General features: G+C 35.2%; 1 protein-coding gene across 8 annotated transcripts in view; it reads right to left on the bottom strand.

Annotated features, from left to right (window-relative positions):
- The window catches only part of LOC131682134 (E3 ubiquitin-protein ligase lubel), a 52,464-nt gene extending 43,029 nt beyond the window's left edge, over positions 1-9,435 (bottom strand). For 6 of the 8 annotated variants that reach the window (XM_058963374.1, XM_058963373.1, XM_058963378.1 and 3 more), the window contains exon 1: positions 9,155-9,435. In XM_058963374.1, the coding sequence (XP_058819357.1) occupies positions 9,155-9,160 (6 nt within the window). In that variant the 5' untranslated portion in view covers positions 9,161-9,435. Of the gene's footprint in view, positions 1-8,598; positions 8,771-9,154 lie in introns of those variants that run through there. The other 2 variants (XM_058963381.1, XM_058963375.1) reach the window with 2 other exon arrangements.
- Positions 9,436-16,765: the final 7,330 nt, after the last annotated feature.

Below are 16,765 nucleotides of genomic sequence, written 5' to 3'. Positions count from 1 at the left end.
ACTAGCTGCAATTTAGTATGCTTATAGCATCATTGATACTGTTCCCAGAGACTATTATTTCATCTTCACTGATAGCCTAAGTACAATTGAGGCTCTTCGATCAATGAAGATCGATAAGCACTCCCCGTACTTTTTGGGGAATATAAGGGAAAGGCTAGGTGCTTTGGCAGGGAAGTCATATCACTTGAACATGGTATGGGTTCCTGCTCATTTTTCATTTTTGGGAAACGAGAGGATGGACTCTTTCTCACGAAACTGGGTGCATTATATGGTGATATTTTCGAAAGAACTATAGATTTCACCTTAGTTTTAAGAAAAAACCGTTCCATAGCTTTAAAGAAATAGAAACGCAAATTTCCCGGAACCTCAAAGCTAACACACGTGCCGAGTCAAACAAAATACCTGAATGAAACAGTAAAGTGCGAGCCAATTTACTTCTGGTTACTGGAATTTGATTTCCCTAAATTTGAAGATTCGAATTAATCAAATTCTGGTTCAACTTTGATCACCCATCCATATTTTTTTATTCGAACAATGGAAATAGAAATAAAGTCAATTCGGATTGTGTGAATAAAATAGGAGTTGGTTCAATTCTGACCTTATAAGAGTATTTTGAGCTAATGAAAGTTGGTCTAGTTACGTACATTTTAGTCAGATAGTGACAATGTTCAAAATCGCAAACCAGATTATAATTATGAGCCTTTTAATTCCATCCACACTACCCTAAAAAAAATCAAAATTCAAATAACGTTATCAAAAAAATCGATGCAGTGGCTTATTTAATCACTTTGAAATAAAACGCTGTCTTGAATCCGCCGCGTAGATTTGCGCCGTTATACATTGGGGACCGTAACGTAAAAATCTAACACTAACTCCACGCTCTCTCCATGTAACTAATCATCACATCTTTCTTTATCTCATAGCACGTAACAATTTTTTCTTAATTTTTTTTCTTCAGTTGAAACAGGTTGCACCTTCCCCCCACCAAGTGTTTCGCTATTTATGAATGATGTTTCAGTGAATAGGTACACTATGGGTCTGATATTGAATGACGGGTCATACTGGCCAACCAAATGATGCATGGGAAACCTATGACCATTCTATCTTGAATTCATGAGTTTATCTTTGATTGAACCTCATTTATTTCCCCACATCCAATATCGAACAAGAGGTTCTTGAGTGTTTGGTATTCGAATCAAAAATTGAAGAGAAAAATTCTCAAATTTGCTATTATTTGCAAGGGGCTTGAGTGGAATGGCATTACATTATGTATTTACAAAACACCAAACGTATGTGATTATTCCGGTGGGCGTCTTTCTAATTGCTAACAAAGCACATCACGAGATCACGCGTTGTGTACACATTTCTTGGCAACCGTATCAGTGTAGCTGGTATTACTCTCGACTATTCTGTTGATACACCCACATCCTAGCTCACAACCACAGCAGATGTACGGCAGTTTTGTGTTTATTTACTATTTTCGCCACTTTCTGATAGGTAATGCAAACCGATGATATAAGTTTTTCGCAATCGTGAATGCCACGGAAAACTGAACGAAACATTTCACTCAAAATACGATTGGTGTGATAGGCATCTATCACGGACACACCGACATCGATTTTGTTTCAAAATGTTGTTCGCTGATTGGGCTATTTGTGTCCGTTCTATTCATTCATGCGTGAAGTAGGCCGGTTTAAAATAGCGTGGTCGAATTTTTATGTTTGTACAATGTTCATCTGTTTGTAGGGCGACATCGATTTGTTTGGGAGAAAATACAGCATTCGGTGAAAGCGCATTTAAGAGGTTATGTATGCTAAGGTGTGCGGAAATAGGAGATTTTTGTAAAAGTACATATGTAGCCATGCTTTTATTGAATACTTGTTATATGTCCTGCATAGTACAATCACAGACTAACAGACATAACACTCAAAAACAAAACTTCGTCCGCTTTAACGGTCAGTTCAAATATATTTGTAGTTGGGACTGTGGCCACATTTGAAATTATGGCGCCACTGACATATGAACAAGCATATGGGGGATAGACCTCTAGTGAAAAATTGTTCCCAAACCGTGAATAAAAGGTGGAGCTAGTGTTCTGGGAAAATTGTCGGATCGATGTTTTTTGAGGGAATTTCCTCATAGTGTTATGTCTGTTAGTCTATGGTACAATGTCTAATTTGTAAACTCAACCTGACATATTTATCAAAGTTATAGCAATTTTCGCAAAACGTGTTTTTTTTAAATAGGATTGCCATGATTACGATTCCAGTCTATCAGCTCAACTGAAACCATAAAGCCAAACAAATTTCATTAGAATATGGACTTGTGATGTCCTTCGAGGATTCATTGAAAAATGTTTTATTCGCAAACGGAGACAATTTTTCAATTTCCACTTTTTCATCTCAACAAAATATTAAAAAGTTAACAAGATCGATATAAAATGTAGACGAAAAAATGAATTCGTTCAAAGATACGGAAAATAAATTACGAACAAATTAAAATAATAAATTGGAAATCGGTCGAAAACTGTTTCGGTAATCCCAGTCACCGCAACGACGTTTTTGGAATAACATGATTTCCAGATAATCGCGTTTAAAGAGAGCAATATGAAAAGCTTTATAACTTTACTTCTACTGGTTTCATTTCCATTAAAATTTGGAATAATATTCTTAAGCACCTTTACATATATAACCTCAAAATGTGGCAAGATTCGTAATTTTCAATTAACTTTTTGTGCATTAAATGACAGATGATCGATTAATAGTATTCTCAACACAATTGTTTAATGTAAAGCTATGCCGGAAAATGAAATGCGTGAATTTCCAAAACAATTTTTAATTTATTTGACAGAAATAAGAAATTCGGATACTACAGTAGATTTGGTAAAACATTGGAAGTGTTAGGGCGAATGGTGTGACATTTACAAATCCATATGAATTGCAAAAACAAATCTTACGCAAGACATATTTCTAATTTGATACATGTAGCAGTTAAAGAGGTGAATATTAAATATTAAAAAATGGCGAAGGCGGCGATACTGTAGCCTGCCCCACCCTCACAATGTTCACGTGGACTTCCGTTTCGGTTTTTATCGGTTTATTTTAAACTGCTTTCTTGCTGGCTGGAACCATGAACATGACTCGTTTTCTTCGATTCTCATGTGTTTTGTCACTCCCATCAAAGTGAGCTTGCATGAACTTTATCAGTCCATAAGAATTTTCCAACAGCGACATAGGAGTTTAAGCCCGAAGTTACATGAGCCTACAGCTCTTAACACAGCCTGGCTATCCGACAAAATCGCCAAATCCTTGCCCCTTAGGCACAGGTCTCAATTGCATATACCTCCGCTTGAAAGATTGACTGTGTAGATCTTAGAACCTTGTAGAACTTGTAATAAGGACGACAGCCCTTATTACAAGTTCTACAAGGTTCTTTGAAAGATTGACTGTGTAGATCTTAGAACCTTGTAGAACTTGTAATAAGGACTACAGCCCTATGATGCCACACCACCTTCTCTTTTTGAGCCATCAAAATAATATCCTAGGGCGTCTCCCGGTTCATTTAGTTCACCCTCAAATGAAATTTTTTAATTATTTATTTGTTTATTATTTTTATTTATTTATTTATTCATTTTTTTAATTACTTATTTATTTAGTCATTTATTTACTTATTTATTTATTTATTTATTTATTTATTTATTTATTTATTTATTTATTTATTTATTTATTTATTTTTTTATTTATTTATTTATTTATTTATTTATTTATTTTTTTATTTATTTATTTTTTTATTTATTTATTTATTTTTTCATTTATATATTTATTTATAAAAAAGTACATCGCTAACAGGTCGCAAACGGTCCCAATAATGATATCTTTGTCTGAACACCTTTAAAAAAAGTCAGGAACTTTGTTCTTATCACATCTCGGGACAAATGGATGTCCAATAAATACGGCACATGATTGAAGAGGCGTTGTAATCCCGTGATGACAGGGTTCGCTCTGTGATAAGACCGCCGAAGCGGCACTTCCAGGAGAATATTACTGCACAACGCCCTTGTTCTAGTTTGGAAGTTAACACGTTTGATTAGGGTCCGTGCATTCATGCGGGCTGACAACATATCGTCAACAATAGGTCACTGATTTGGCAGTACGGAAGATGAACTCTAGGTTGCGCGATATTTAGCCAATAATATGTGAAACGTGCTGCCTAAAAGTAAGTTTAGAATCTAACACCACTCTAAGATCCTTCAAGGAACTTTCTCGGGGAATAGCTAGTCGTGATAAATTGTCGTCCAAATGAATTGTTTTCCTTTCTATAAAATGTTATTGCAGTATAAGATATCGAATTGTTGCTGCTAGAAATGGCGTCATCCGCGTATGACAAACGGGGTCCTTTCAGTCGACAGTTCACCCCGTTAAAGTAAAATAGGAAGATGAGTGGCCCAAGATGGCTTTCTTGTGGGATGCCAAATGTAGCTGCAAATATTTCGGTGCAGTCCGATTTCTCATCCTGCTCAGTTCAGAAGCCAGAAATCGCTCCGCTATTAAAACAGGGCAATTAATCAAAGTAGCCCGTGTGCCGTTTTGTCTATTTGCAAAAGTAAAAATTTATTCCTTCTACCTAGTGTGTGAAACGTGGACAAACATTGAGTGCTAATGGAAAGAAAGTGTACACACTGCATACTCCGTTGCGGACAAACTGAGTTGCGGTTGACTTATTGAAATGTTCGGTAAGACCATCGATTCGTGAAGTGGAGCTAATGTTCAAGGTGAACATGAATCTTAACGTAGCAGAAGTTAATGCTGAGCAATTACACTATGTGAACTGATTGTGTTCAAAAACATTAGTCAAGCAGAATCATTTGCTTCGCAGAACAACTTAAAACACATCGTCGAATGTAATGACATTTTATACAGCATCCCAACGTACAATGATAATGACAGTATTGAAATAAAGCTACATGACCTGGCACCACGTACTACTCCTGCCGCTATCAAACAACTTATGTCAAAATATGAAGAGGTGGATAATGTTAAGGAAGATAATTGGAGGAACTTCTTCCCAGGACTTCGCTACGGCGTTCGTGTGGTGAGAATACGTTCGACAAAACTTATTCACTCCTACTTGACACTCCCAAGCAGAGCACCGCAAGGTGTTACATATTCTCAACGAACACTGGTTATGTACCCAGGAAGGATTCCTACCTGCCAATACTGTGATCAGCCGCTAAACCACGGAAAACCTTGCATAGAAGCTGCTAAGGAAAATCCACCTGTTGCGATCAAAGCCGGTATACAACCGTCGCATGCTAAACCACAACCGGTTGTTAAACCAACGATTGCGGACTAGGCAGTAACAAGCACCAGATCAACAGAACCACTAAATAAACTGCCATTACCAACAGCGAAGTAATAACGAATACACCAAATACCTCCAAGCCAACAACCAACACCACCAACAAAGAATCAAATACCGATGAAGAAGAATTTACAGCAGCGACGAAACGTGAACGAAAATGCGAGAGAAGACGGACCGAATGACCCCCAAGGTGCAGCACACAACGCACTTTATATTTCACCACCAAGGAAGAGGATTTCAACACGCAGCAGCAAGCTGCGTCAACAAGACCCGATGGACACATAAAAGTTAATTTTAATTTTGATATATTGTAAAAATCGTAAAAAATCTACGGCTCAGTTATGCTAACGCATTGAGTCGTGTCAAAAAGGAAAAAAAAATATTTCGGTTTGAATTAGTTATGGGATTTGGAATTTTTGGAGCTAGCGTCAGTATTTCGGTGTATTCCTTTCCTATATTGGCACTTACCCTACGTCCAATGAGATACGACTGAAGCCAATGAATTAGTGGTCCTTTCTATCCAAGTTTGACTATTTTGACAATGCAATGGTGATCGATGTAGATTGCATCGGTTTGTAAACCATTCTCGAATCCTTTAGAGACAAACGAAGTGAACGACAATAGTTTCGTCATAGTAGATTGGCTAGGCATGAACCCATGTTGATCTTCTGAGATACATTATTTGCAGTGAAAAAACACCTTTTTCATCATAACTACCTCAAATAGCTTAGAGACAGCGCCTAGTGCGGAAATGTCTCTATAATTGTCGATGTTCTGGAACTGGAAATACAAAAGCTTATTTCCACAGTGATGGAAATGTTGCGGATGATAGCAAGAATTCCCGAAGAACCATCCCGGTCAAGCTCAGATAATAGCCGTTCAAGTTAAAATACGCTACTGGAACTACCTAATATCCGTCGCACGTTGCTGCGACTTTCAACAAAATAAGAGTAAAACACAATTTGTTTCGAAGCGCCATCTGGCGGACAGATAATCCCCAACAAATAACACACATATCTCCATAACATTTATCTACTACGTAGAAATTTTGACGGCAATCCGTTAAGCCGTTTGGGAGTCCATCAATCACATACATACAAACAATGACTTTATACTAGTAACTATTCGCCGTGCGTTTTTTGTTAATAATACCACAACATTTTTTTCAGTGTATATTTTTTTTCGTATAGATGTATTCATTCCCTGTAACTTGTTCTCAGATAGTTTTGCTGTATAAAATAGAGTAATCGACCAAACATTTTTGGAAATAAATTCACGTAGAAATGTCTACGCCCTTTTGAAAAATTGCTCTCGTATGAAAATATTGCAATTGCAAGTAAAAATCATGGATTCATAAACCGAACACAACTGCAAAGATTCGTTTGAATCGACGATGGTCACCAGCGGTCGAGTGGTGTCTCGTGAAATTGCTTTAATACAAAGACCTCACATTCCTGTATATTCTCTCGAGGTCATTATTCCGCCTTTTCTTTTCACATCGCATTTGATTGGTGGACAATTTTGTTCATATGTAGTAATCGTGCAGTCTATAAGTTTCGTGGTAACTTCGACAAGATTTTTGGAGTGTTTGACATTGGCCTGGAAACCCTTTGAAGGTGTTTTCAGGAATTGCAGATACGTGCCCCTGTTTAAACTCTTTTAAACTGTTTTCCTTCGGTCTCTGTTCGCACTTAGTGCCTATCACCGACACCAGGGAGGTGACTCCAAGATCCTAGATATCGCTCCGTCAACACATCGGCCGGGACCAACGGCTTTACTTCCCTTCCAAAGGAGTTCGTTACCACAGATTTATCGTCTCAAAAAATCTCAACGACCAAGCTGAGATTGACGGCCCTATTCTGCGCGGCGTGTGACGTGAGACAACTAATCTCACCTCACTTTACGTGACTTTTCTCACCCTATTCTGAGAGTCGACTCGGGTGAGGTGAGATTCCCCATTGCGGTTAAATGGGCGTCTCACGTCACCCGAAGTGACTCTTCAGAATTGGGTGAGAAAAGTCACGTGGAGTGAGGTGAGATTAGTCGTCTCACGTCACACGCCGCGCAGAATAGGGCCGTGAACCTATACCCACTGGACTGAGAAACAGTCACGCTTACCACTCAACCACATTTGGGGAAACACATATTTTTCCTAGAATTGGGAACTCATTATGAAATCATTGACGAAAATCAATAAAATTCACCTGGACATGGAAAGGGGGTATTGCTGCAGGAATTGACCACGTTTGTCCTCGTAGAGGCAGAAGGTGGTAAAAAACGGAGTTTTTGGTCCACGTGGTATATGGGTGGCCATCTATTACTATTTTTGATTTAGCTCTTTATCGTACGCCTTGTGCCTAATTTCACATCATCATCAGTTCAGTCGCACTGTGAATGACGTATAATTTGATTGTAAATGTGCTATTTTTTCAATTGTATATTCTCAAAAACTTATAAACTTATTTTAGTGAAAAAATTTAAATTGTTCAATAAAAAGCCTAGTAAAAAATAAGGAGTTTATCCGTAAAAAGCATAGGTCTGATATAGCAACCATATTGAATAACCAAAATATACATGGCTGCATTTCTTATGGTCAAATCACCCAACTCGTTTGACTTGGCTTTGAATTCATTAACTTACGGTTATAAATCAGTAGTGAGTGCATAAAGTTTCAAAAAATAGAACATTTAAAATAAAATTTAACGTCCCTGTTACAGTGAGACTTATGTTGATGTGAAATTGGGATCACATGTGATATATGATTATTTTTTCGGTTTATTAAAGGTTTATCATTTTGGAAGCCTGACCTCAAATAGGAACATTTTTATGTATATAGATGGATGAATGACGTGAAATAATGTGCTTAGGCAAAATAATAAATAAAACATTGCTACTTCGCTGAGGCTGTGAAAATCACAATATTTTCAAGTGACTTGTGCAAGCGTTTCCGGTTGTCATTGTAGTGAAGGAAATATATTTAATGTCTTATTCCACGTGATCTGTCAAAATCACTTCTGCTATATTTAGCACTTCTTGTATCTCACTGCACAATTTACGCATACGATGCGCATTACTTAATCTCAATCTCTCGTTTGAACTAAACCTTGCACTTTTGAAAGTTCATAGCCCGGTTGCAAGATTCGACGCCATCATCTTCAACGGCGTCGATTTTTTGTACAAATCCGTGAATTCACTTTTAGCTAAGCTCGAAGTAGCCGCAAACCAAAACTATGTTACCTTTTCCCTTTTATATCGCTTTCACGTTGTATTGTCGCAATGGTTTTCACAAACACTAACACGCAGTCGCCGCCGGTCGTGAAAATGACATTACTGAATACGCTTCGTAATCTTTTTAGCTGCAGATACTATTTTTCTCACGACTGATTTTTTGGGAAATTGATCATGAGTCTTTTCTGTTGCCAATATCATGCAATATAGGCCTTGCTGTAGAACAGACTATCTCATCAGTATATTACCGTTTAATTTATAGCAAATCGTAAATTAAATATTAACCATCTCCTTTGAGTTATCCGACCTATTTCGTAACGACGGCCGTGTTCAAGAGAACCTTTTCCGCATTCTCTGCAAGCCGTAACAGTTGGATTTCAACTTCAAACTATTCTTATAAGCGACACCGCCCAGCGGCGGTTGAGATCTCACTTCCAGAATCAGCACAATTTTGCGTAGAAGCGTACACTTTTCGTCTGTGTTTTCCACAGTTATATCTCGCAAAACCGATGTCTTCTAATGGTGAAAATCACATTTCTATTTATATAAACCTGTACACACTTACACTCATCTTCCGAACCCGTAGTACATTCCCGGGAGCACTATATTAATAAAAATAACTTTTTTTCGCTTTCAGTCGATCAGATGAATTTTCTTTCCAGATATTAGACACTTTTCGATCTCAAATCAGCAGGAACTCGATCGCATTATCGATTGTCGAACAGAGCACTATCAAACTGTACCGGTGAATCTTCCAACGATTGCCTGGGAAATTTTATATAACCCCGCGAGACCGCAACCGAGAGAGGTTTGCACGCCCAGACGTCTCAAAACTGACTGATCGTGGATGGTCGTCAAGTTGCGATTGCTCAGCCCTCCTTTCTGGTACGGAAAATGTGACCGAACTGTTTCGTTCAGTTTCAACCGGGGTGGATTTTCTTTTGCATGTTCACGGAAAACATTATTTTATCATACTTGTTTTGTCTTTCCTCGTGGGACCATATAAAAATTGTATTTGAATATTGTTTAAGTAAGATTATTGATTCATTTATGAACAATAGTATTCCGTTAGATTATTATGATATAGCTCAGCTCTTATAGGAATATTTTTAAAAAATGCGTATTAATTCCAATGAACACGGAAGGTGTTTTATGATCATCAAACTATCATGCGTCTCCGTCAATTGGACGTTTGAATCAAATAACGTAGAATTCTCGTGACAATATCTGAGTGAATTTGCGCAGCGTTTAAAAAATACATCTTTTAATTTCCGCAGTATGAATGACCAAATAGGGATAAAGCAGAAGCTTAAAATCATGCATAATTGAATCTGAAACGTACATCCACATTCAAGTTTTATTTATGTTTTTATTTTATGAAGAATAGTGATAGTCAGCAGCTGTTGTGAGACGTATGTAGCAATAACGTAAACTGTTCGATGCCCAATGATAAGCTGTCGCGCATATCTTATTCGTCTGTAGTAGTTGGCAATTTCCGAACTCAAAATCACAATGAGATTCCAAATGGAAACTTATGTTAGGTTTAGTCAGGGAATTAACGAGTTATATCTCGTGGAATTTAAAAAAGGCAGTTAAGGTATCGCACAAATTAGATGAGAGGAATCCAATGGACATGGTTTTATATATTTATAAATAAAAGTAATTGACTGTCGGAACTATACCTGTTGCTCCAAAACATCTCTTATTCGAATCTTTTTGTGGTGAACACGATATTTCTATATATTAAAGTTTTGCATGTTTGGTTATATTTACGGTGATGCTGTTCGAATAGTAGTTCTTATATAAATTATATCATTTCAGGAACGATCATTCACTGTTACTCCGCTAGGATATATATTTTTGAAATCTTCTAGGGATGAAAGCAAGTTTGTTAGGAAAAGATTTCGAAAACATTTGAGATTTGGGATCACTTCAATAGAGGTAGAATATGGAGTCCTTGTTGCTATACGTCAGATAATTGTTGATCATCACGACGGTATCGGTCTGACTAGTTAGTAACAGTATCCATGTCCGCGGGTTTCAGGAAGATTTCCTGAACCTCTTTCGCTACCAGTTGATTTAGAATCCGGAGCAGTACGGATTCAGTTGAGCCATCGCGAATCGCTCGTTGGTTTTGTATGAATAAGTTTAAGTTTTTCTATACCGGAGCAATGTCAAAATAATATGCTATTAGATACGAAAACTTCTCTTAGATGAACGAAATGAATTCGTGCGACCAACGAAATTGTTCGTAATATACACAAACGTTTATTAAAATAAACGAATCATTTAGTTTCATTCACGAAAAATAATAAAACCGAAGAAAAAAATTATTATGGTGTATTTGAACAATTCGGTAGCTTATTTTAAAAAAAAAATCGATATTTCGGGTGTTTAAAATATTAAACAAAAATTTATTGCGAAAGATTGAAAAATTTTGGATACAAAATGAACCGTTCAAGTACACGTGAATGTAAATACAAAAAAAATCAAAAATATGAAAATCGGTTGAATAGTTTTAGAGATATAACGTCCACCGCTACGATACTTTCCAAAAAACTCCAGTCCGAGATAATCGCCTTTTAAGTTCTGTGTTAACTTCATTCGTGGATGGAACTAGCGCGCTGAAAAAACCGCTGTAATTTGAAATATAGAGCTCCGATATGGTTGAAATATCGCACATAAATTTTCGAAAATATATATTTTCAGAATATGCAATAAAAAATCGATTTTTTTAGTGTAACTCTTAAAACGATAATGATCACAAATGTTTTATAGAAAATCGTTTAAATCAGTATATCTCCCAAAACATGAAAACACAATTCAATTTATTAACTTGAAAATTTACACAGTAGTTACATTAAGGTGTAATTTCATATTTTGCCAACGAATTAATTGAACAAAACTAATAAAATGCATGAAAAATCAAAAATGAGTTAAATAAATAAGGTAAAAATAGTTTCGAAGCCTGCACGAATAAAACTCAAATGAAATGAATAAATTATAGAAAACCAATAACTAAATTACATGAAATCACAAAATGAATATTGTTAATATAAAATTGAAAACACAAAAAATTAAAAGCAATCAATTTCCATAAAATGAGTGCTATGAAAAATATAAATATAAATAATGAAATAAATAAAACGAATAAAAAAGGAAATACAGGAATATTTTGAGCAAAAATGAACAAAAAGCAAAAAACACAAACTATAAATACAACGAATACATTAATGGAATAAACAACCCAAATGAATCTAATTATATTCTGGAATCCATCAAATGAGAAAAAAATGTCCGATTAAACCGAATGCATAAAAGAAATAAAATAAATCAAACGAATTATTTGTTCTAAATGAAGCTATAAAATGGAATAAATCTATACAATGAGGAAAATTTAAATTAATTAAATAAGTACATGAATAAAATTAATATAGTAAATACAATGAATAAAATTGCAAAACATTGAAAAATAAAAAGCATTAAAAGAACAAAATGAATTAAATGAGATATAACAATAAAACGAATTAAGGTGATATAAACAATAAAACGAATTAAGTGATATAATTGAAACTTATAATGCGAACATCGGGAATTATGCATAAAATGCTCGAAATTTTAACAAACATGAATCGAATTATAAAAATGAATCGAATTATTCAAAAGAAGTAAATGAGTAAAATTTGTAGCATATTTTCAACTAATTCTGTCATTTTATGAGAAAAAGTCCCCTTCATTGAAAAATTATCTCAAAAGTTGAACGTAGGGGATAAGTATTTTTTATATAGAATGTGTATTAGGGTGTCCCAAAATGACATCATGTTAAAAAAAGTCATTGGGCTCAGTTCTTAAATGAAAGGTTAGGGTATTAGGAGCACTTTCTTCTTCGGAGTGAATTTGCTAAAATGCTCCCTACTGGTAACGAATTTTGATTTTTTGAAAAATGGGCCGATTTTGGGTAAAATTTCAAATGCATGCCTCTTGAAGTGCTTCTGAACGACCTTAGATTTGTTCCAGCATTTTTTTTTATTTTCTGAAGGTCCGATTGGAGAAGTTTGGTTAGTTAGTTTGCACAAATTTTGCATTATAAGAGCAGAAGAGCCATTAAAACTTAGTAAAAGGTGAAATTCTTGGTGTTTTCAGTAGTTTTTCTTCAAAATTGGGTACCTACAAAATTTTAAAAGTATAGAAAATACTTTATATAGTTGAGCCGAATACAGGGGCGTAATTTTGCTGAAGAAAGTGTATAGCTACGGCCAATGGGGTATGAGTTATTTAAGTTTTTGTTAGATAACCTTTTGACATTTTATGATATTCATCAAAAATAACACTGTTCTGCAAATTTTCGGAAAATAGAAGGAAAATGATGAAAAATAGCGTTTTTCGCTTGTCTCTAGTACATCAGAATGGGTTCTTATGAGCATTTGACGATTTTTAAAAAAATTTTGTATGCTAATAGCCACCTAAAGGGTTTGAAAATCACTAAAATTAAACAAATATGTCGAGTTAATGGCAAATTATGGCGTATATTTGAAGGTTGAATTGATTGGCGCATTCACATATTGTATATAATGTCTTATTTCCATGTTAGGAACTTTAAAGTGGAGAAAAATGCAGAAGAGTGTGGTGAGTGTTGAAAAACGGATATTTACTGTTTACATCACATAATTCCGAAATAGTCGAATATTGGGCAAATATCCTCGAAAAAGTTTTACAACAGAATACAGCGCATATTCTGACACAATTATATTGTTGAACTAACCAAACTTCTCCATTTGGATCTACAGAAAAATAAAAAATGCTGAAAAAAATCTAAGACAGTTCAGGACCACTTCAACAGGCATAAATTGGAAATTTTATCCAAAATAGGCCCCTTTTTCAAAAAATCATAATTCGCCACCAGTAGGAAGCGTTTTAGAAAATTCACTCCGAAGAAGAAATTGGCACCGCAAATCGTGTTTTTTTTCCAGAGGAACGTTTCCACAAAAAGCTTAGTCACCGAGTTGCTTGTCGATATTTTTGCATAGTAAAATTACAGAATTTGTTTATACACGATAATGTACAAAAGTTTTGATCAATTCGTTTCACCCAAATTTTAAATAAATCGCGAATGCGTGTTTATTTTTCACGCTGAAACCCTCTTCTCACGTGCTTTGAAACGCTGCAACTTTTGACCTTTTTCACGAAGCTCTATGAACGTTTTGAAAAATGTTCTCAAGATGTTTTAATTTCAGATAAAGCAATATTTTTCTACATCTTGAACCGACTTAGTCAACCTATTTAATTTTTTCCCCGATGACGAATTAACAAATTTGATGAAGCGAATAAAATACATTAAATTAATTAAACGAATTAAATGAGTTAAATGAATTAAACGAATTATATGAATTAAATAAATAATTGAATTATATGAATGAAATGAACTAAATTAATTATATTAATTCAATTAAGTACATGAAGAAAATGACTAAAATTATATAATAACTTTATTTATTTATTAAAATAATTCATCTGACAAAAAATAGTCTTAATGAACAGCAGGAGTCAAGTCCTAAAAATTGTAGACCGCGAAACTTTCTGTGCGAACTTGTGCGATGGTTCACCAAACTAGAACAGATCCTCGGCCGTGGAGAAAGTTCGAATACATGCGGTTATCGGTTCGTTGAATACAAACCACAGACTAACAGACATAACACTCAAAAACAAAGCTTCGCCCGCTTTAACGGTCATTTTAAATATATTTGTAGTTGGGACTGTGGCCACATTTGAAATTATGGCGCCACTGACAAATGAACAAGCATATGGGGGATAGACCACTAGTGAAAAATTGTTCCCAAACCTGAGGGGCAACCCACCAGTAAATGAGTGTTTGGGACTGTGAATAAAAGGTGGAGCTAGTGTTCTGGGAAAATTGTCAGATCGATGTTTTTTGAGGGAATTCCCTCATATTGTTATGTCTGTTAGTCTGTGTACAAACGTCGAACGGTGGAATCTAGGTTGTAGTAAGCCAGATGAGCGTAGAGAACGTTGCGAGGCACGAGTCAATTTTAGCGTTGAGAAGCTTTGCTACGAATACTACTTTCTGATGCTGTCTGCGTTGTTCCAGTGTGTCGAGACCGATCAAGCGATATCGAGCAGGATACGGTGGTAGGTCTAGAGAATTCCGCCATAGAGTAGTGCGAGTAAGTAATAAAATGAATTAAATGAATACAAATAATGAAATGAATGGAATGGAATTCAATGAGTGAAATTAATAAAACGACCAAAATGAATAAAATGGATAAACTGAATAGAATGAATAAAGTAAATAAAGTGAATCAAAATGAGGGGGGGGGGGATTTTGGGGACAAAATGACCCAGTACCCCACTTTCCCGTATTTTTTGAGAAATTGAAATATCACCATTCAAATATTAAAATTGCTAATTGCTTTAAAAGTTGCAAACAATTGTAATTTTCTGAGTGCTACTTCAAAAGTTATAGCATTTAATACATTTTCCTCCATATTTTCCCGTAGTACCAATTTCAAAAACTTCACGCAAAGTTGGTGGGGGTCTAAAATTATCCAAATGATGTGAAATTTGCCATCTAATCGTACTTTGACATTTATCATAATATGAAGATCATCATAATATCAATCATCATCATAATATTAAGATTATCTGGTGCTTCTGCTTTATTGGTGGACCTTAATTAGTCATCAGGATACTGGAACGTTCAATTTATTTTGGAATTCAAAGATGTCTTTTGGATCATAGATTTCTGAAAAATATATTTATTTTGCGTTAAATGCCCAACGCTCTATGGGAAGGCTTAACACAAACAGGTGACTAAAGATATTTTGTCTCATATTCTTGCGCAAAACGTTTGTTTGAATTGATTATATTGTACGACATTCATAAAGGGGTTTAAAATATGATAAAATTAATAAACACTTATGTTTAGGTCTTTTGTACATAATAGAACTTTCAGGTCTAGTATTTTAATGCGCGCTTCTAAATAGTTACTGAGATAAGGCCACATGTGCTTTAAGCCCCTTAAATAGAGAGCGACAGAGATAAAGAGAAAGCGAGAGATTTATATTTTAAAGCATACATTAGCATAGCAGTAAATAGAAGGTGGTGTGAAGTGCCTAGGATTATTTTATTGTCGATAGTGCAAAAGCCGTGCATTTAGTCGATTACACTGCAGTCTTTTCCCAGTTATACTTATAGCTTGCTAATTGTTTCGTTCGGAATTCTCGATTCGGAGATATGGCTTAATGAGTCCAATACGCACCAGTATAATGAAAAAAAAATGGTTCAAGCTATCAGAATAAATATTTAAATTTTTGGAAAAGTAAGTAGCCATCGAAAGTGTCCCAGGACATATAAGCTGATTTTCTTCTAGTAATGCAAGTTTTAAATTTTTGCAAATAAATGTATTGATCATGAGAAATCATTCTTAAGAAATGTAAAACGGGTTGAAAGTGGTGAAGATGTTCTGTTCTGTTCGAAAACTCGAATCGAATGCCCCAATCATTGCACTACTATTTGAGCCAATGTGTCTATAGAAGATGTCGCTTAAATAGAACGATGATAGAAACTGGGTGAAAATAGGATCTTTGTCCCAGAAAGTACACGGCTCGGAAACGAATTTCAACAATCTATAGCTTTTTAGAAAGGTATTTTTAAGCTTTCTAGTTATATGCACATACCGCGACCTAATAGCTTTCTTCGAAAGTAATTTGCTTAAAACATGTTGTGTTTGACATAATCTCTCATATTTCGGAAAGTACATAAACAACATATCCAAAAACAAAGATAATAGCGTCTAATGGTCACGTTAGTCCTTTCATTTGAAACTAGTTTCGTTAAAATCTAAAATCTAAAAATTCCTTAGATAATTACATGACTGAGATAATTTATTTATTTATTTGTGGAGCAGGGAAAAGCCCGCTGGAGTGAAGCTCATTTTCGCCTCTTCTCCAGTAGGCATAAAACCTTCTCATCTTTTCATTGTCAACAGGCAATATGCTAACCCTAATGACAAAATAATTACATGACATTATGTGTACATGCATACAGACATTGTCCCAATTTGTCGAGCTGAGTCGATTGGTATATGAGACTCGGCCCTCCGGAAAAAGTTTTCCAAGCTGGAACGAATCCTATACTTTCCTTTTGTAAGAAATGCAAT

This window comes from Topomyia yanbarensis, chromosome 2, assembly GCF_030247195.1.
Source record: "Topomyia yanbarensis strain Yona2022 chromosome 2, ASM3024719v1, whole genome shotgun sequence".
Lineage (NCBI taxonomy): Eukaryota > Metazoa > Arthropoda > Insecta > Diptera > Culicidae > Topomyia > Topomyia yanbarensis.
This window is presented reverse-complemented; position numbering and strand designations above follow the sequence as displayed.